At 35.4% G+C, this 23,214-nt stretch overlaps 1 protein-coding gene across 4 annotated transcripts in view; it reads left to right on the forward strand.

Moving 5' to 3' along the window:
• LOC149781245 (uncharacterized) overlaps positions 1-23,214 on the forward strand; it is a 306,624-nt gene that overhangs the window by 233,960 nt on the left and 49,450 nt on the right. For all 4 annotated transcript variants that reach the window (XM_089935331.1, XM_089935329.1, XM_089935328.1 and 1 more), the window contains 7 exons: positions 2,338-2,466; positions 4,646-5,032; positions 10,815-10,943; positions 13,001-13,129; positions 15,421-15,549; positions 18,010-18,138; positions 19,476-19,604. In XM_089935331.1, the coding sequence (XP_089791457.1) occupies positions 2,338-2,466; positions 4,646-5,032; positions 10,815-10,943; positions 13,001-13,129; positions 15,421-15,549; positions 18,010-18,138; positions 19,476-19,604 (1,161 nt within the window). The remainder of the gene's footprint in view (positions 1-2,337; positions 2,467-4,645; positions 5,033-10,814; positions 10,944-13,000; positions 13,130-15,420; positions 15,550-18,009; positions 18,139-19,475; positions 19,605-23,214) is intronic.

The raw sequence follows: 23,214 nt of genomic DNA on the forward strand, positions 1-23,214 counted from the left end.
AGTTTGCCTGAAGTGTGCTATATTAAACTGTATCACTGTATGACAGACATCACTTGCTTGTATCATTGTTGCACAGTGTTTTCTGTTTGAAGTGTGTTATATCAGAGTATAGCACTGTATGACATATATAACTTGCTTATCTCATTGATGGACAGTTTTCTGTTTGAAGTGTGTTATATCAGACTGTATCACTGTATGACAGACATCACTTGCTTGTATCATTGTTGCACAGTGTTATCTATTTCAAGTGTGTTATATCAGAGTATAGCACTGTATGACATATATAACTTGCTTATCTCATTGTTGGACAGTTTTCTGTTTGAAGTGTGTTATATCAGACTGTATCACTGTATGACGGACAGAACTGGCTTATCTCATTGTTGGACAGAGTTTTCTGTTTGAAGTGTGTTATATCAGACTGTATCACTGTATGACGGACAGAACTTGCTTATCTCATTTTTGGACAGAGTTTTCTGTTTGAAGTGTGTTATATCAGACTGTATCACTGTATGACGGACAGAACTTGCTCGTCTCATTTTTTACATTGTTATCAATGTGATTAAGGTTTGTTAGATTATTGCACTATGTGACAGAAAGAAATTCATTTTTTTATCATGAAAATTAGGAATGGCTTCGAAAAATTCAGACTCTATCAAATGTAATGCTGAATATGTATTTATCTTCATGTTGCTTTCAATAGTTAATGTACATGCATATATGTAATGTTCCATAACTCTGCCTACACTGTTAGAAATGTCCCATAACTTTGCCTACACTGTTAGAAATATCCCATAACTCTGCCTACACTGTTAGAAATGTCCCATAACTTTGTCTACACTGTTAGAAATGTCCCATAACTCTGCCTACACTGTTAAAAATGTCCCATAACTCTGCCTACACTGTTAGAAATGTCCCATAACTTTACACCATCAGAAATGTCCTATAACTCTGCCTACACTGTCTACCCCAGGAACTTGGACCCTGGCTCACAACTTTAAAATTACTGATATTCCCACCATTTAACCAGAAATGCAATAATTGGCCAGGAAAGACCGGTTTATACATGTGACTGATATTGGTCCTTGGGCTAAGCCCCTAGGTTATGTCATGGAACTGTTTAGATCTTGATGGTATAGTGATGTAAATAGTTATTAGGCATGAAAAAATAAATGAATAAAACCCAGCTGACATTTGCCATTTGGACAGTTCTTTCTGAAGAGACTCAAACTTTGTGTGTGTGTGTGTGTGTGTTTTAGATTTTTAATGTAGCTTCAATACAGTCCACCTCGGATGCAGGAGGTTATGGGTTCGATCACCGGCCTAGTAATACCAAAGACTTACATAAATGGTACTAACAGCTGCCTCACTTGGTGCTCAGCATTAAGAGGTTAGTGTTAGGGCTGGTCGGCCTGGTGTCAGGATAATGTGTCTGGGTGGGACATCATGCTACATGTCTGCAGCATGATGCCCCAGTGCTAGACATTACTGTAAGCTGCCACACTGCAGACATCATAGCGATATGACTGAAAAATTGCTAAAGCTATGTTAAAAGTCCAAATCACACAAATCACAAACTTTTTTAATGGCTTGCATGGAAGAAGCCTATTAATTTGGGGGTAAAAATGTCAAAGGTCAAAGTCACTGGCTGAAAGAAGACATTGGTTTCTGCATAATAGCTTGCATTCTCTATCATCTGCAGTTACAAAACTTTGTGTTGAGGTCAAATTTAAAAGGTCAAGGTCACTGAAAGAATAAACTGGTTTCCACAATGTAATGTTACTTCTACATGATATACCTGAACCATACTTTGTGGATGGCTTGCTCTTGGAGTAAAGAGGAAACCTAATGATTTTGGGGTCAAAAGGTCACAGACCACTGTTAATTTCATTGAAAGAAGAATAATAGTTTCAGTGTTTTTGTTTCTATTCTTTTTGAATGATTTATCTTCCTCAAGTGTTTGCTGCAATTTTTTACATTTATATTTTTCCCTATATTTGTTACTATTCAGCCATTATTGTGCAGACTTGATACTAAACTCTATCAGATATAAATATACATGCATCCACATTTTATATATTCACTTTTAAGTCAAGTCAAACTGCAAGCAATATAGACCCTGATCTGCTGTTGGTTCTACTGATTACTAACACAATTATGCATCGGCAGATCTGGGTCTGATGCTGTTTGCTGTTTGGCTTGATTTATCAGTGAGTGTACATCCAAATCTTTGTATAATTTAGAATTGATTTGTTCTGTATAATTTTCCCATCATGCCCAGCAGGAAGTTATGGCACTAAAAGCAAGCAGAATTGATTTTGTACCTTATAATTTTTCCAGCCTGCCCAGCAGGAAGTTATGGCAATGACTGCAAGCAGAAGTGTAACTGTGCCAACAGTGCCACCTGTGACCACATCACAGGAGAGTGTATATGTGCACCTGGTTGGAGAGGCCCCTCATGTGAGCAGAGTAAGTCATTGGTTTTCTCGGCTTGTTTGACTATCAGTTATGAGAAAGTTTAGCATTACCATACATTTGCTTGTGTCAGCCATTATCCATTGTCATTTGTCACCTGCCCATCTTTTGAAAACTATAGCCATGAAAACTTACAAATGTTGCCTTGAAAACTTACAAATGTTGCCTTGAAAACTTACAAATGTTGCCTTTTTCCTCAAACCAGCCCTTTCAGGATTGACCATTTCAGAATCAAGAGCTTTCCCATTTTACAGTCAGTACAATCTATTTCTGCTTGTAAGTCAAGTCCAACTGCAAACACCATAGACCCTTATCTGCTTACACATTATGCAACAGCAGAACTGGGTTGTAGTCATTTTCAGTTGGACTCACCTTATGAGCAATTATATACAGCACTAATCTGTCTTTGACCTTCATGTACAGTAATGAGTAAAAAGGAATTGTCATGGACCTTCATGTACAGTACTGAGTAAAAAAGGAATTGTCATGGACCTTCATGTGCAGTATTGAATAAAAAAGATGTCATAGACCTACATGTACAGTATTGAATAAAAAAGATGTCATAGACCTTCATGTACAGTATTGAATAAAAAAGATGTCATAGACCTTCATGTACAGTACTGAATAAAAAAAGATGTCATAGACCTTCATGTACAGTACTGAGTAAAAAAGAATTGTCATGGACCTTCATGTACATTATTGAGTAACAAAAGATTTGTCATGTACCTTCAAGTACAGTACATGGTAAAAATTAAAATTGTCATGGACCTTCATGTACACTTGTGAGTAAAAAAGAATTGGCATATACCTTCATGTACAGTACTGAGTAAAATATTTGTCATGGACCCTCATGTACAATACTAAGTATGCAAAGATAAGGTAACTCTTTTGTTTGTTATTTTCCACGAATCAGAATTCATAGTTATTTCACAATATCTACCTAAATAAATAGAAAAAAAATAATGTTTCTTTTATAGAACATTTTGGATAGATCTAAAACTTAGTTTCAAAATCTACATCTGTGTGCAAAATATCTTTATAGATATCTATTCATTCATTGTCATGTTTTTAAATAAGCAACTTCACCTTACATATCTGCTTATTAGTTAAATAGTATTCAAACAGTATTTTTATAATCCTGTAATAATAATAATAATAATAATGACCTTATTTAAACAGGGTAACACAATTAGCTAAAACTAATCTACTTTGAGGCCCACATATAAAGAAATTTATTTATTTAAGCTGCAAAAATATATAGCTAGACCAAACATTATTTACGACTGCAAATTGATGATGAAAAGAACCAAATGAAGTTCAAGGGTGGAAAGAAAATCAAAGCAAATTTTACCCATACCAATATGTGAATTATCCATCAATTGTAGTCTTCAATGCTGTCACAAACAAACTATAACTACAAGCTGTAGACATTCATCCTGCATGGCTGATGAAGTAAAATTTTAGGAAATTTTATCGGTGCCCACAAAAAGCAGTTACAGTTGGAAGACCTTGATTACAGTGGGTTTGGTCAAGTTTAATCCAAATTCAATTGAAATAATTGTTGATAAGAAAACTGTCCTCAGATTATTTTATACTGAGTACTGTACATGAAGGTCCATGACAAATCTTTTTTGCTCAATACTGTACATGAAGGTCCATGACAAATCTTTTTACTCTGTACTGTAAATGAAGGTCCATGACAAATCAGTTTTACAAAATACTGTACATGAAGGTCCATGACAAATCTTTTTACTCTGTACTGTACATGAAGGTCCATGACAAATCTTTTTTGCTCAATACTGTACATGAAGGTCCATGACAATTCTTTTTTACTCAATACTGTACATGAAGGTCCATGACAAATCTTTTTACTCTGTACTGTACATGAAGGTCCATGACAATTCTTTTTTACTCAGTACTGTACATGAAGGTCCATGACAAATCTTTTTACTCTGTACTGTACATGAAGGTCCATGACAAATCTTTTTTTTACTCAATACTGTACATGAAGGTCCATGACAAATCTTTTTTTACTCAATACTGTACGTGAAGGTCCATGACAAATCTTTTTTTCTCAATACTGTACATGAAGGTCCATGTGTGATTAAGGAGTATAATGAGTGTTGCCCATTACATGGAATGATGTCTTAGGTTATTAACTTGTTTTCTTCAGAATGTGAAAATGGCACATATGGGCCTGGATGTGAAAAAAAATGTCCTTGTCAAAATGGTGCAGACTGTGACTTTGTCAGTGGAACATGCAGTTGCAAGCCGGGTTGGCGTGGGAAAACTTGCAGCAAGGCATGTCCAGCTGGGTTCTATGGCCAGGATTGTCAGGGAACATGTAATTGTGCAAATGGAGCACAGTGTGACCACAGAACAGGGGAGTGTATGTGTGCAGCAGGCTGGAGTGGTGAAATGTGCACACAGAAATGCCCTGAGGGAAGGTATGGAAAGGAGTGTGAGAATAAATGTGAGTGCCTCCACAACGGCACATGTGACCCAATGACAGGCATGTGTATTTGTCCCCCCGGCTGGCGTGGAGCCCAGTGTGAAGAAGGTTAGTAACAGAATGCTTTATAAGAACAGTGTAAGGCACAGTAAGTTCATTTTAGTGCATACCCAGATGTGACATTTGATACTTCTGTTCAATCGGTATTTCTGTATAACACACCAAGATTGTATCTAATATGATACATATTTTGACATCCAATGGATTTTAAAGACAGAACCTTGATGTATCATTTTATTTAATGTCAGTGTGGTTGTGATTATGTGAGTGCTTGCACATATGTATATGTGTATGGTGATGATAATTTGACAATGCTATGTCAACCAATTATTTCTTTCTTTGTAACTGTATAAAATACTTTAAATAAAACAGACATGTTTTTTATATACTCAGATTTGAATTTCCCAGTCATTTTCTATAATTTAATATGAAATGGCCACTTATTATCAATTGGACAGCAACACTTATTTGGATTATGTGCTCTCACCCCTTTGGAACATCAAAAGACACTTTTTAAGTCTCAAAAAACCCAAACACTGTCTGCGAAAATGTATAAATTTCATAGCATGTCATTACATTACTTTGAAATAATTTCTGTCTCAACCATTTTCTGTAATTTTGAATGAATGGTTGTTTTACATAACACTAATCTGAGTGAAGTTTACTTTCAAATTTTAGTTAAGTTGAATAGAAATGGTATTGAAGTTAAAATAGGATAATATCAATTACCGATTGCCGAATGACAAGAATGGAATTTATATCTTTACACTGTTCATTTAACTAATCATATAGGCATTATTATCTGAAACAAATGGATACATAGTTTCTATACTTACAAATGGTAAACCATATGCCAATATTGTAACTTATTAATAGTGTAGGTGGAGAATTATTGGATACAAATAACAGTTTGACACTGTGCTTTATATTGTTTCTTCATACCTTTTCTTTACATTAAATTAATCTTACAACTTACAAAATGTGATAATTTTACTAAATGATTCTTAGACAATCATGAACTCAGCAATGCTTCTTTTTCTTTTGTTTTAATATAGTTTATTCTTCGCATTTTCTAAATCTCCATTTGTATGCATTCAAACAATGTTTTAAATTTTTGCTTTGGATGAATTTGAAAGTTATAAAAGACAAGACTCATGCCTGCTGGTTCTGCCATTTTAAATATCAATTTTTATTGGTATCAGTTTTCATGGTTTTGAAAAAAAGCCAGACATTTTTCCTGATACTTTATTTTTTGTTTAGAACAAGAAATAAGAATCAAAAGTTTGTTAGGTTCTTAACTTCTTAGTGTGAAAACAATGTCCACCTGATATTGGTAATTAGTTAAAAGAATAAATTCAAAGCAGAGTGTGTATGCCAGGATAAGCTAAACAAATTTTTGAAAAAGAGGCTTCTTTGCCTAGTGAAAAATAGATCAAGTTTTCATGACTCCAAGCAAAATAAAATATTGCCTTGATATTTTCCTTTTGCATAAGACAGTGAAGAAGAGGACTGGGAAAGGGATGCTCTTAAATTGATTGATTCCGCAGTGGTCATTGACTGCATATGTTACTGGATGACTGGTCAATCTCTTTGAAATTGTTTGTCATCAGCTCTTGCTAGTCTCTTTTTATTTGGCACAAAAATGAATAGAAAGCTCTGCTCAGGAGACAAATCATTTTTGTATCAAGTTTTAACTGCAGATATTCCATTCCCAACAAATCTCCAAAATGCTGAACTTGGTTACATCACTACTGTCATGATGGTTTAAATGGAGAGGAAATGATGGCATTAATTTGGAGGCTGCACAGAGCTTTTTCATTTGGAGATTTCTCCGATTGATTCAGACCCATTGTCTTTCAAGGAGAATATAGATACTGTCAAATACAAGCAAAATATGAAGGAGGAAAAGTCATGCCCAGGGCAGCAGATCAGTCATGAGGGTCAAATTGAGCTAGGGTGTACCTTTGCCATCAAAAATGGATAATTTCTCGGCACATCCAAAAATCAAAGCAGATTTGGCAAGATTCATGTCTGATTCTTATAACACCAGCTGCATAATCTAAAATCTTTGTTGGTTTTCTGAATGAATAAAGGTTGGAACCATCAAAGGACATTAATAATGAATCTTCTTGACAGAGCCTGGAACTTTGTTGAAAAAATTGTCCAGCAACAAAATAACTTGAAAAAATAATATCCTTGCCCTGGTTTGAAAGAATTCCAACACAAATGTGAACACAAACAAACTAGAGGCTTGACATAAGGAAGCTGTTACTTGGATTATTCTTTGTTTTGTCCCGATTCAAACAGAGAGGATAGGGATCCATGTCTAAAATTAAATGTAGAATACATTAACGACATTGGTCACTATCATTTTCTTTTGAGAATTTGAACAATCTTTAAATTAGAATCGCACCAAAGGATAGACAAGCATAATTATTGATGATGATATAATTTCTTAATTGACCTACATGTATCATACTTCACAACTGTGGTATTAGTACATACCCATTTAATTTTGCATGCTTGATCTGGCATTCGATACATCTGTTAAATTATATTTCCGTATCACGCACGAAGATTCAGATGTCTTGATTTCCTTATTCGGCATTGATGGATAGATATTTTTAGATGCAGGGAATCAAACATTTATAAATCCCAGTTTATTCTGAATTTCATTCCATACTTAGGGCAGACTTAGTTTTTCTTACTTTTGTACCATATGTACTCGTGTATGAGATGAATACAACTGCAAACTGCACAGACCCAGATCTGCCATTGCATAATGCATTGACAGAGCTGGGTTTATGCATTTTTCTCAGGAGTATTCAGTAGAACAAACAACATCTCTCCTGATTTATGGGCACATTATGCTATGGCAGATCAGGATCTATGTTATTTACAGTTTGAGTGGGTTATAAGCAAGTATGTATGGTAGTCAAATGGTAATTGGTCAGTAGTATTATTATTGGTTATAGTAATGCTAATTGCACAAGATTTGATGTTCATATTTGAATACAGCTGTAATGCTCCAGGACTGCATTCAGTAGTTTCAAAATTTTGGATGAATTAATGTCATAACCACTTGGAAGAGAACAAATTTGGATTTAGCAGCTTCAAATTTGGGAAAACCTGGGTATGCCAACTTGTTTAGAGAAATGTTTCTATAAGTTTGATTTGTCCACAATTTGACCAATGACAAAGATTTGAGAAGCAGAGGTCTTGACTTAGGTCCTATGCTCTATTGTTTTGTTGTTGCTATTCCTAAACTATTGAGATGATTGCCATGAAATGTTACAGACACACTCATCCCAAGATCTAGTTGGTCCTGACTGAAAACTTTTGCCCTGTGGAGATCATTTATGGCTGCCATAGTGCCCATCTTGAAAATCTTGTTATTGCCACTCCTTCTGAATGGATTGTTATACTGGCAAAGGATTTTCACCAAAAATATATTTTTATGATATTTAGCTGCTCTTAGTTGAAAATGGTGCTACTTTGACACCCACTATGGTCATTGAGACACCATCTTGAAAATTACTCTTCCTCAATTGATGGTCAAGCTGATATTGTGTTTTCATCATACGACTATTTAAGTTGGTCTTAAAAAACCAGTTGCCATTATGGCCACCAGGTCAGCCATCTTGAAAATCTTGTTATCACAACTCATTATGCATGCAAGGTTGTTGTATTGTCTTGGGGTTTTACTTCAAGACTTCTTATGGCATTTGATGGTTCTAAATAAAAATGGTATAATTTGACATCTGATGTGGCTTACATAATGGCTATCTTGAAAATCCTGTTATAACTATTTCCATTAGCAGATGTTTATGTTCACTACAAGATTTCTTGTGATGTCTAGTTGGTCCTAAATGAAAATGGTATGCTCATATTGATATGGAGTTTTCATTAAAAGATTTCATATATCTTTTTGATAATAAGTAATTATGGTACCACTGAGATATCAATTATGGCCACCATGGTTGTTGTCTTGAAAATTTTGTTATCACTGCTTCCCCTGAATGAACAGTTGAAATCTGGTTTTCACTTGAAAATGTTCTATGATCTCTAGTTAATGACATAAATGAAAATGATGCCCCTGAGTCATAGCAGCTTGGGGTTTTCACTAAATGATTTCTGATATCTGCTTGGTACTAAAAAACAATGATGCTGATCTGACCTCTAACATAGCCACAAGATCTTTTTGTCACTACGCTGTATTTGTTCTAAACAGATGGCCTAGACAAAAGACATCATATCATGTCTTGTTGGTAAAAGACATCATATCATGTCTTGTTGGTAAAAGACATCATATCATGTCTTGTTGGTAAAATACATCACATCATGTCTTGTTGGTAAAAGACATCATATCATGTCTTGTTAGTCCTTAATGAAATTGATGTTGATCTGACATGTTATGTATCTAGCAAGGTGGCCATCTTGAAATATTTGTTTTAGCTGCTTGTTGGAAATGACTGCAGTTGTGACCCAACATTGTATGTAGTTGCATTCCAGTAAACATGTTAATAGCAATCTGACATTAATTTTAAGATAAAATCTATATTTAAATAAATAAATAAAATTTAAATTTATATCGTTTAAATTACTATAAATGTAACCAGACTGAAGCATTTGGTTATACCTTGATATTGTGCAAGTAAAATTCTGTCATATTTTATCCATGATTCCAGGTCAATGTTTAAAGCCTTACTGTTTACTTAAGGTATCAAAAATATAGCAAAATATTTATTTCCCTTCAAATTCAGTATATTGGAGATTCTCAAGAATATAAAAGATGGTTTGAGTACTCAGTTACAAAAAGAAATTGCACTTTTCTTTGATCCTGTCATTTCCAGTAGAGTAATAGTCCCCTTGATGGACTCTCGGTATATGGAATGAACTGTGAACATGATAACACAAACGTGAACTAATGGATTTCTATAAAATCCATTTTGTGGATATATCTGAAGAATAAATTGGATGATACCAGTTATATGTTAATTTTGGATTTAACCGTTGAAGAATTAACATTGGTATAAGTTTAGTCATTTTCTAAACATTGTATCAAGCCTGAGGTCCCAAGGTGATGACCAGAGGTTTGTACTGTGCTTGTGTTAAAAGCATGCATTGTATCTAATTTGGTAAGTTGTAGATTTTTAAGAATGTCTAAGATGGTTCAGTACTCATCATTTTAAAAGAATGGAGGGAAGAAACAGACATCTCAAGGATTCCTACATATATGTTTGGCCTGTAGAGCATGTGCCCCTTATGAGACTTAATGATCAATGTGAAGTGTAGTGAAAATATTTTACTTGTGACATATGGACATCTGTTCAGTTATACTGGTACATTCACTTTCATTGAAATATTCATCTCAATTTATTGTACTGTATCGACTCAAAGCCAACTACAAACTGCACAGATGCAGCTCTGCTGGTGCATAATGCATCGGCAGATCTAGGTCTATGCAGTTAGTTAGGAGTAATCTGTAGGACAAATAACCTAGACCCTGGTCTACTGGTGCATTATGCAATGATTGGTCAGGGTCTATATTACTTGCAGTTGACATTGACTTACGAGCAAGTAGATATATATGGTAGTGGAAACAGAATGAAGACTGAGACAACACTTTAATTTCATGGAATTTCCAAGTAACGAAATATTTTCTGCCATGAATGATCACATTGCTTCCAGTTTTTAGCTCAGATAATGAAACTTTAGCTTATCAATGGGTCTGCAGTTTATATCATTAGCAAAATGTTTTAACTGAATATTTTGATCATGATGTCTTTCACTGTACCAATATTTGTATTGTATTGTTTCCTATTTGCAGCTTGTCAGCCTGGTTCTTATGGTGTAAATTGTTTGTACCGCTGCTTCTGTCTAAATGGAGCCATATGTGACCACATTAATGGCACGTGTGACTGTGGTAGTGGCTGGATGGGCACCGCATGTGAACAAGGTTAGAAGCTCTTTGTAATGGAGATCAGAAATTGTCATGGAACTGAGTATTAATAGCAGACAATAACAACAATTTTTAAAGGAATTTACTCAGCATAACTCATTTTGATTTTTGCAAAGAAAATTATTTTCTACTGGATATAATGATTGAATTTTTAGAGCAGAAAGGAAAGTTACACATTTATTTCTTTAGAGGTGTGAAAAAGTGCCCGGATTCCCGACCCGACCTATATAAGAATTCTTGTGTCTGTCCATCTCACCACGCAATCATATCAGTGCAACTATTTCCAGTTTTTTGGCTTGGACGGATTTTCAGGATTGTCATACAGACTGCTCTATGTTACTACCAATAGTTCATGCTTCTGCTAACAAAACGATTTCAATATTTACCTCTTTAGTTTATGACCTCGAGAGGCGTCTAGATACAAGGGACATAACTCAGATTCTAATCCTAAGAGGAAATGGTTATCTAGATTTGTTACTTCCCTTGACTTGGTTTGGCAGCTTCTGTGTTGCACTTCCAGATATATACAAACAATAAACTTAAAATGCTGATCAAACCAAGTCAAGGGAAGTAACAAATCTAGATAACCATTTCCCTCAGGATTTTCAGGATTGTCGTACAGACTGCTCTCTGTTACTACCAATAGTTTATGCTTCTGCTAACAAAACAATTTCTAAGGGACAAAAGCAAGAAAAGACTTGAAACATTTATAATTAAGATAATATACAGTTACAGGATTGTGGTATTTGCTTACAAGTATTAAAAAAGGAACATGATTATCAGTATCCCACATATCATATTCATCCTTTTGGCCCTGCTAAGTATATTATTACCTGAGTAATTGCCTGAGTATATTATTACCTAAGTAATTACCTGAGTATAGTATCACAGTTCAGTAAGGTTTCTGTCACACATTCCCTTCTACATGTTCTGTAACTTTAGAGCTATTTAAGATTAATAGATTTTTATATACTCATACATCATCATTGGAAGGCATATAATGAACCACAATAAGGTTCTTCTCTTCATGGTCAGGGTCATTTTCCATCACACTTTCCATTTTAGTTTAAGGTATACTAGAAGGTATGTTGTAAATTCTAGTTCTCTCTTGAAGGTCAAGGTTATGGATGGGTATTTTAAGTTTTCAATCTTTTGTTCCCTTTCATTCTTTAATTTTTGAGCCTTTATGGTTAAAAGCTGAAACTTGGTTTATTTATAAATCATTTGTAGAAACCATGTTGAGAAGTACCCTGGGGTTCCTGTTTTCAAGGTCAAAGTCATGGCTCAGTATCTTAAGATTTCCATCACACTGAGTAATTCCAGACTTTTGTAAGATAAATGGGTGAAACTCAATAAATATATAATGGGATCATTAGTATATGTGTTGTGTACCCTGTTGTGGGTTTTCAGACTCAGTGTCAGAGTTATATGTTGAATTTGTCTGTTAAATTTTCATTTCCAGTCAATAATGTTAGAGTCATTTAAAATGAAGGGACACTTTTTGGTATAAGCATACCTAATTCTGTCATCAATGTCATGAGGTCAATATTATAGGTTTCGGTTACATCTGCCCTTTTCCTTTCTAACTTTAAAGCTGTCGAGGATTAATCGATCAAGCTTGGTGTATTTATGTACTGTCACTAGACAATGTGGTGCTTTTTATACATATTTGGGTTTTTTGCCAACAAGGCTTAGGTCATGAGTCAATATTTTTTCAGTTTCTGCTTTATACTAACAAAGCTGACAGAGGTACAGGGATGAACCATGGTGCCATGTTACACTTATGTATCATACCTGGATGACATCAGATGTATCACAGTGAAGGTTTTTTCTTCAAGGTCAAATTCACTTATAAAGATATATTTTTAAAAAATCCCTTTTTGTACTTCTTGAATCATTGTTTTGTGATAGGGCGTTGAAACTTGAAATGTCTGCCAAATAACTTTCCAGCTCTGTCCTAAAGGTCAGAATTGGATGGTATTTTTATGAACTCAGCATGGTAAGTGGATGCAAAAATTCAAATAATTTTGCTTGTTTTGTTTTTTATTTTCCAGCTTGCTCAGAAGGCAGATATGGTCCTAATTGTGAAAGTGAATGTAAATGTAAAAACAGCTTGTCATGTGACAAGGTCACAGGAGAGTGCAAATGTAAACCTGGCTTTGCAGGGGAAAGATGCACAGAAGGTACATAACAGTTTGTGATCGATCCGTCAGATTTCTTTGATGTTTATTATGCTTAAGTGGTTGTTGGTTGTTGTGGGGTTTAACGCCATTTTTCAGCACACGATAGGCCATATATGGCGGCCAGTATTAATGGTGGAGGAAGAACCCGGGAAAACCCCGGAAAGAACCACCGACCCACGAGAAGCTACTGGCATGCTTTCTCACATATCTACATTGGCTGAATCTGAGACTCGAACCGGCGCAGACAGAGGTGAGATGGCAGTGATCCGTAACGGCGAACGCTTTAGACCACTCGGCCACTCGGGGCCCCCTTATGCTTAAGTGCATGAAGAGGGAAATTTACTTATGTTCAGTGCAGTTTCTTTTTTGTAAGAGAGAACCTCTTCAAAAGTATAAACATACAGTGTGACCCCATTACAACACGGAAGTTGGGAGCCATATAGCCTGACTGTGTTATAGACCGAACTGTGTTTAAGCAATCGGGTCAGTTAGCTGAAGAAAATGATGCATTTATCCCCCAAAATTTGTCAGGGGGTAATAAATGCAGATGGTAAAATAAACTGATGGATATTAAATGATAAATGTACTTTGTATAAACAGAGAAGGCATATATAATATTTTACTTTATTTAGAGAACCATGGAAAGGTACATATATGTGTATAATGTATAGCATGAATAGAATATCAACACTGTGTGCTCACCCGCGAATCTCATCACATACATTGAATCCACAATACAAGTAATTCCATCGAAAATACATGTATACACAGACACAGATTTAAAATAGTCAATAATTTTGTCACATGTCATATAGGTCTGAATTCAGAGAGAAAACATAGTACAATCACTAAAAGATGAGGAAGCACATTTACTTTTCAGTACATTCCAAGTCGGTAAAAGTTACTTTGCGTTTTAAGCCAACATTGGTAGTGTTGGTAAGCATAAACATTTTCCCTGCAAAAAGAAAACTTTCACAGCAAAATAAACTTGTTCCAGTCACATTGGAAAATGAAAAAATCCATTAGATTCCATTGCTTTTATTTAAGTTTGATACTGATTTCCTTTGTAGAAAGGTTCTTTGGTTTGTTTTGTAGATTGTAGTCAGCTTTCTTTGATGAAGGATGCATGCACTATTGAAGTCACCGCTAAAGGACAGCTTTGGAGAACCAAACAAATGCCTGTTTCTTATGTGGCGGCAACATCAAATAATTGTATTGTGTGATTGAGACTGATTTTGTTTTCCATTTGTTTAGTACAGTTTCATTACAATCAGTGCTTCAGTGGTTGTTGTTGTTTTGGATTTCAATGCCATTTTTCAGCACACGATAGGCTATCCATGGCGTCCAGTATTAATGGTGGAGGAAGAACCTGGGAAAACCCTGGGAAGAACCACTGACCCATGAGAAGCTACTGGCAAGCATTCTCACATACCCACTTTGGCCGAATCATAGACTCGAACCCACGCAGACAGGGGTGAGATGGCAGTGATCTGTAACGGAGAGCACTTTAGACCACTCGGCCACTTGGGGCCCCTGCTTCAATGGTAGTGTTTTCTTTGAAGTTTCAGCAAACTATTTTATCTGGGTACATTTTTAAAAAAAGTAATTGGCCGTCATTTGGTCAATTGTAGTCACTGTTCCTCCCTGCCTATTGAATAGACCAACAAGTAGGATGCTTTTTGGTTTCTTTTGCATTTGTGGTAGCAGAGTGATGCTGCCTTCCATGCATGCATCAGAAATTTAACAAAGGGTTAATGGACGATAGAGATGCAGGTGTTCTGGTCTAATGACAAGGATTACTACAGAAAATGTGAGTGTTCTGAAAGATTTAATTCTGTGTGAAAAGAAGAGGAAGTTTACTTACCATCCACATACAAATGTCAGTCTATGTAAATATATTAATTACTAGTGAGCAGTCAGATATCTGATGAAAGATAAAGAGATAATACCACGACCATGTTATACCTGATTCTTGTTATAACAGAGCATGCTATAGCGGGGTCACACTGTATTGGGGTATTTTTGTGCAATTTGAGGTGTTTTGACTGAATTTTCTTTAATTGCACCTATTTTCAATAATCTCGTGTGCAAATGCTGTGCAGAGTTTGAACTTCAAAAGTGTAGTCTTTAAATGAATTATCTATTACATACATCAAAACGAATATATTCTTTTATTAAATTATCATATTAGCAAAATATATGGTATACAATCATTTGCTTTATTTATTTCATAATATCATGATGTTCCTTATTTTACTTCCTCATGTGAATGATAAATATTATTATTCCAGAATGTCTTGAGGGGTATTACGGCATAAACTGTGAGGAAATGTGTGATTGTGATAATAATGCTACCTGTAATCCTGAGACAGGTGTATGTAAGTGTACACATGGTTGGAGAGGACGACGCTGTGAAAAAGGTGATACAACTTGTTTTGTTCATGATATAACTCCCATCATATTTAAAACAGTCAGACTGAAGATTTTTTTTGTTTAAGTACTGCCACCACCACCAAAACATTATATTTAGTATATCTGTAGTAAGAATGGGTCTCTAATACATTCACTGAGAAAAGGTCAAAGTTCATGGTCTCAAAATTGTGAATGGTTGTTCATACAAAGTATATGTAAGTTACATTGAGCCAGTAACTAAGCTATGCCCATATATAATCATATAGGTCAGTAGAGCTTTCTGCTGTCTTTCTACTAAAGAGAAGACATTGTTATAAAAAAAAATGGTAAGATGCTTTCAGTAACCAGCCATTCAAATTAGCAGTGGGAGGAGCTTGAGTGAAGGCTCAGTGTTACATATTTTCATTAACCAGCCATTCAGATTAGCAGTGGGAGGGGATTGACTGAAGGCTAAGTGTTAAATATTTTCAGTAACCAGCCTTTCAAATGAGCAGTGAAGGAGCAAAAACAAACATTTAAAAAAAATAACATTTTTTAAATTTATTTCCCTAAAATACAAAGTGATGAATTAAAAATAACTTACAGTATGGTGATTGTTATTCTAAATAGTCTTAAAAGTTCTATCTCAAGTCCAAAAGTAGCAAGTATTCCAAATGAGTTCCATTGGTATTGCAAATTAAATTCAGTCTATTTTGCTGATGTGCCAATATTTTGGACACTTTGATATGCTAATAGTCCTGTTGTATCACAATAATATAATCCAAATTCTATTAATGAATTCACAGTAATTCCAAAACAGCTACTTATTCCTCGTGTATGAGCACTTTGTAATTCCAGTGAATAATTGAAATAAATTAAATCCTCTCAACTGAACACAACTAATTGACTCCACTAAGACTGTTGTTTAAGATTTGTATAACTCATTCTCAATAAAATATAGCTTATCTAAACAACTAAGACAGTTACAGAAATATAATGTGAGGTGAACATTCATTCCAGATTATTCTAACTTTGTTAACAAAGTCAGGTACCTTAGCAGATAACCAATCAGGAATTAGGTCAGTCTGGTTTTCCAAGGGAAAACCCATGACCTAAACTCAAATCACATCAGATTTGTCACCAAGATTTTTTCTACACCTTCCAAGGTCAAAAAGGCCACAGCCAAATGTCTACTCCAATCAAATGTACATCCCACTATCTTCAAGCTATGTAATGTGTTTGAAAATGGCTCTTACAATCTATAATCATGAAAATTAACACAGATAATAGATATACATAATGATGCTTCACCATTACAATAATTGGAGCACCATCCTGGCATGTTTTCTACCTTGTTATTTCCATGATACATACTCCCTACACTCCACTCCACTTCAGTTACAGTCTCACCTGTTATGACCCCAGTGCTGTGTATGAGGTATAGGTGACATTGAATATTAAAACCCCCACATCTCATGTAAGCTCGTTATATGATAATTTGCACAATTCAGGTGGAAAACTTGTTTAACTGAAGCGATTCTTGAGGCCATCTAGTTTTTCTTAAGAGTGTTTTAAAGGGTATTCATTTGGTGCACTTCCTTGTTCTTTGCTTAAATGTGTGTACAGTGTTGGCATAATTTTTAATCATTCTAAAAGAGGTTACTGATAAAGAAAGTAGTTCTTGAGGTGAAATCTCAGTGGTGACAATACCACTTTTATCATTATGAAATACATAATAAAATTACTGCACAGTTGATATAGTATGCCTGGTCCATGTCTGCATGAAGTATTCAATAAAATGTCTGCACTGTTGTTTTAATATCCCAAGTCCATGATTGTATGAAGTATCCAGTAAAATGCCTGCACTGTTAATATAGTATCCTAAGTCCATGTCTCCATGATGTATTCAATTAAATGTCTGCACTGTTTATATAGTAACTAAGTTCATGGCTTCATAGTATTGAATTAAATGTTTTCACTGTTGATAAAGTATCCCAAGTCCATATCTCCTTGAAGGATCCAATAAAATGTCTGTTATACTATCTTGGGTCCATGTCTCCATAAAGTTCTAATATATTATGTCCATTACAAGGGGCCAATCCTGACTTAAGAGTAGAGCATTATGACAGTATGTTTCTAGATACACGTTCAAAAGTACAGATTTAAAATTGACATTCTTCTAATAATTTTTATTAGATTTGAGTGGTGGGGGTGGCTATAAAGTCCAAGACTATAGGTTGCCCAGGCTGGATGAAACATTTTTTTGGATACAGTCTACAGACTTAGTTAAGCAAATATTGACCATGAATAGTGAGAATGAAAACTACAAAAGCGTTTTAAGAAAGAAATATGTAACATTTCAGCAATTATCAGTTTTTATAGTATTTGTTTTCAACATTGCATTTTTGAATAAATAAATTGCAGAAATTTCCTCATTAAAAACCATGATATGTACTTATACTCAGTTTATTATTATTATTTTTCTTTAGCTTGTGCACCTGGATTTTATGGGCCTGACTGTGAGGAGTTATGCAAGTGTTCTGAGAACCAGCCATGTTATCATGTCACTGGGGCTTGTGAATGTCCCCCTGGCTACACAGGCCCAGCATGTGAACAGCGTATGTATTATATTTACATTTAATATAGTTGTACATTTTGAGATATCAGTCTGATGTATGGCAGTGATATTTTTGTACATTTTGAGATATTCTGATGTATGGCAGTGATATTTTTGTACATTTTGAGATATCAGTCTGATGTATGGCAGTGATATTTTTGTACATTTTGAGATATCAGTCTGATGTACCTTTTGAGATATCAGTCTTATGTATGGCAATTATATTTTTGTCATATCTTAAAACTGCATTTCCTGTAATAAAAAACTAAAATTTGTTTTTACTTAAAACAAATCTAATAATGCCATTATTTTGCACATTTCATAAACATTTATTTTATCACAGAAGTCCATTATCTTGTCATTTGTTTTCAATATTTTAGTTGCAAATGCTTTTTATCCTTTATAAAAGTTTGAAATTTTTTTCACAATAAAATGGACATCATACTTGGAGCCCCTTTATGTGTTTTTGATACTGGGAGGTCCATGCGTTTATTTCATACTGGGAGCCCCTTTATGTGTTTTTGATACTGGGAGGTCCATGCGTTTATTTCATACTGGGAGCCCCTTTATGTGTTTTTCATACTGGGAGGTCCATGCGTTTATTTCATACTGGGAGCCCCTTTATGTGTTTTTCATACTGGGAGGTCCATGTGTTTATTTCATACTGGGAGCCCTCTATGTTTTCACTGAATTCTGTACAGCCTTAAGTAAGTGAGTAATCTTCATGACAAACAATGAAGTTCATTCTATAGAGACATCTCAACTTTTCAAAGTATGTTGTCATGAGATATCTTTTATATAACATGATTTCCTGGCATCTTTGATTGTTTTTTTCTTATAATTTCTGCCCCCACCAATAAAAGAAAAGTGAACAACCATACATCATCAGGTGCCTTCATAAATTTGATAGAGGCCTATTTTATCTTGGTTCATTATAGTACAAAACATTTCTGTTTAATTAATCAATACCATATATACTTATATAAAACTCAGGTACAACTGCAAACTGCATAGACCTTAATCTGCCCTTGCATAATGCATCAGCAGATCTGGGTCTACATAATTTATTAGGACTAATTAGTAGAACAAAAAACATAGACCATGATCTCCAGGTGCATTATGCTATCACAGATCAGGGTCTGTCCTGTTTACATTTGAACCTGACCTATGGGCAAGTATTATACAGTTGCTGTCCATGCTTAACGCCTTTGACTGGTAATTTATGCATCAGATTTTAATATAATCTTGTTGGAAAATTGGCCATTTAGTCAGCTTCCTTTCGGATATGTCCAGCTTGTTTGTGCCAGACTATTATTTTCATGTGAAAATCATCCACAGCCTGTCCACCAGGAACTTTTGGCCCACAGTGTAGAGGGACATGCAAGTGTGGAGAAAATTTCAGCTGTGATCATGTGACTGGAGACTGTGTGTGTAAGCCTGGACAGAGGGGGCGCCACTGTGCAAAAGGTTTGCTTAGAAAATTGTTGAGATAATCCTCACTGAGGTACCATGCTTTTGGTTTACAGTTTTGATCGAAAGTAAAATGATCTCATATATGGATTATTTCAACTTTAACATTATTAAAAATAGGAAATGCATGTAGTTCATAGCTTTTCACAGCTTATGTACTCAGCTTTTGCATGCAGCTTTTTTACAGCCTATGTACACAGATTTTACAGCCTATGTACACAGATTGTTACAGGTTATGTATACAGCCATTTTGGAAGATCAAGAGGAGTATCACATTTCTTTTGATAATCCTCCACTTTCTCATCCTTGGCTTTGTTGTTGAATTAACTGTCTACCTTAAAATGTCCCCTGCTAATAATTTTTCTTGCAAACCTTTTAATTAACCACTTGGAGGGTTGCCATGAAACTTTACACACACATTCATCTCATGGTCTAGTTGATCCTGTATGAAAATGTTGATGTTTGGACATCAAATATGAGTACCACAACAGCCATCTTAAAAAAATCTTCTCACTACTCATGAATGAATGATCATATCAAAGGTTGGTTTTCACTAAAAGACTTCTTATAATGTCTAGTTTGTCCTAAGTAAAATAAAATGTTGCTGATCTTGTGTCCACTTTGGCCACCATGGCAGCCATCTTGAAAATCTTGTTTTCACTCTTCCTCTTAAAGGAGACTTGAAATCAAAATTTTCCTTCTATGTATGTAATTCTCTACAGATTTTAATTCGACTGACATGTTTATAAATTAAATATCGTAAGCGGGTAGTGATTTTATTGCATGGAAGATACCACGATTCCGTAAATTGCCGAGTTTTTCCGAGTTTTAATGAGACGACAGATCACGTGGTACCGTGACGCAATACTAGCCAGTCCTCGAATACAAACATAAACATTGGCGAGCGAGGCAGACGGAAGGAGACCACATTTGGGTTGCACATTCAAAACTTGAATCTGCAGTCTGATATAATAGTTTATGTACTGTACTGGTCAGTGTTAAAAGAATTTGTTTAGGCACAGGCCCCGGGCAGGTGACTTAAATAAACTCAAGCCCTGACTGAAATTCCACAAGCCCGGACAGTTCATACCTGTCAACTCTCAAGCCGGGAGAAAAACCTCCTGATTTTGGGGGTATTTCCTCATCTACATCTCGATCTCGTAATATCTCTAAATTTTTCGCAGCGAAGTCCCGATAATTACATTATGTCTGTCAATTTTCATTTGTCAGAAGAAGAAAAAACCAACCCCAAACCGTTTATAAATAGATATAACGTATGCAATCCACAGTCTAAGCTGCCACACTGCAGACATCGTTGTGATATGACTGAAAAATTGTTAAAGCTACGTTAAAAATTCAAATCACACGCACACACGTCTAAATCCGGCACTGGACGAAATAATTAATATCACACAACATTTTTTTTCTTTTTTTTTCTTCTTCAGTAAATAGAACGTGAAAATTAAACATTATTCAAGTAAATTTCAGATGTTTTTAAACAACTACAACAGTACTATAGTATAACAAAATTAAAAGAATACAATTGTCACCAATTAGCTTAAATGAATGATCACTGTGAAATTTTCTCTGCAAACAAAAATCGCATCTCCATTTCCGCCAAAGAAACTCGGCCAGTTAACACATGACATTCCTCGACCGTATATGTAAAGTTTAATTACCATAATTAAATTAAAAGGAATAAAACAAAATATACCATGCAGTATATGTGGCCCTAAAGAACTAATTCTGAATAAATATTTTGTTCAGCAAACAGTGTTACATGCATTAAGACTTAAACCTGAAGTCCATGGCATCGTAAGTAACAACAAAATAGGCATCGTTTATTTTGGCAATCAATTGCTGGTGCTTACACACACACACACTGTCGAACAGGGTTTCTTTGAAGTATGTCCGAAGGGCAGTCCTTTTCACAAGATCAATGCAAGGATGGAATATGTTCATCAGTCACATCGGCTTTATTGTGATGTGATGTGATTTTGATTTTTAACGTAGCTTTAACAATTTTTCAGTCATATCGCTACGATGTCTGCAATGTGGCAGTTTATAGTGATGTCTAGCACTGGGGCATCATGCCGCAGACATGTAGCATGATGTCCCACCCAGTCACATTATCCTGACACCAGGCCGACCAGTCCTAACACTAACCTCTTAATGCTGAACGCCAAGCGAGGCAGCTGTTAGTACCATTTTAAAAGTCTTTCGTATGACTCGGCCGGGGATCGAACCCACGACCTCCCGCATCCGAGGCGGACGCTCTAACCATTAGGCCACCGGAACGGTCACATCGGCTTTAATGTTTGCGTACTTAACCCTTTACCTCATAGAGCATAGTGACAAAGTGCAGCACGCTATAAATAGAACACCTGTTACCTAGCAGACCGCATCCGCATAGGCATGCCTGTGAATTGTTAAGCAATGTAGTGGTGTTACGTTTAACAGCAGTTTTAACCATTTTACGTTTAAGGTAGGCATCTATTATGTATGGAAAAATTGAAGAGTAAAGTCCAATTGTTATAGCTGTGTAATTATTTTTCACAGAAGAATATTTAATGTGCTTTAAAATCGAGAGAGAACTCATTCAGCGTCATGTCAGTGAGGCCGCGTGACCGACCGTAGCTGCCATTTCCCATACTCGAAATTTACACGTTTTTCGTCTGCGTCTACATCACTAAGTCATCTGAATTTGATAATCAATAAAAACTAATTGCTGCTTACATAAATATCATAGCCTTTACCAAAGTTATTGAATCTTTCGTGGTTGAGATTCTACTCGTGAAAACTTCGTAAGTACTGAATGAAATCCTGCCTGTGAACTGTTAAGCAATTTAGTGTATGTTACGTTTAACAACAATTTTAACCATTTTACATTTTTGGTACACATATATTATATGTGGAAAAATTTAAGAGTAATGTCCGATTGTTATAGCTGTGTAATTATTTTCCACAGAAGAATTTTTTTATGTGCTTCGAAATCTTGAGAGAACTCGTTCCCTGTCATGTCAGTGAGGCCTCGTGACTAACCGTAGCTGCCATTTCCGATACTCGAAATTTACAAGGTTTTCGTGTGCGTCTATATCACTGAGTCATCTGAATTTGATAATTTATAAAAACTAATTGCTGCCTACATTAATATCAGAGCCTTTACCTAATTTATTGAATCTTTCGTGGTTGTTATTCTAATCGTGAAAACTTCGTACGTACTGAATGAAATCCGCAACTGCCATTTTGGAGAGTGGAGATTACGACCCAGTTACTTTAAATAGCAGATATCGACCAGTGCATGAATAGCGACCACGTGATCTGACGTAATTGTCATTCGCAGAAATGAATGTAGTATGTAATAGGGGGGTTTTCCCCGAAGGTGGCGCTACGAAAACTATCTCAAAATGGCTGATGTTTACAGCAGGCGTCAAAAGGCGCTTCTATGCGAATCTTGCAGTGGCGTCAAAGGGCGCTTCCATGCGAATGGAGTAGAGGCGTCCAAAGACGCTTGTATGAGGTAAAGGGTTAAATCAAAACTTTAGCTATTTTGCAATTTAGCCAGAGCTGACCAGAATATGCAAAATGGGCTTGTCCTGGGGGAATA

This window comes from Sinohyriopsis cumingii, chromosome 15 (assembly GCF_028554795.1).
Source record: "Sinohyriopsis cumingii isolate HCF-2022 chromosome 15, ASM2855479v2, whole genome shotgun sequence".
In the NCBI taxonomy this organism is placed as follows: domain Eukaryota; kingdom Metazoa; phylum Mollusca; class Bivalvia; order Unionida; family Unionidae; genus Sinohyriopsis; species Sinohyriopsis cumingii.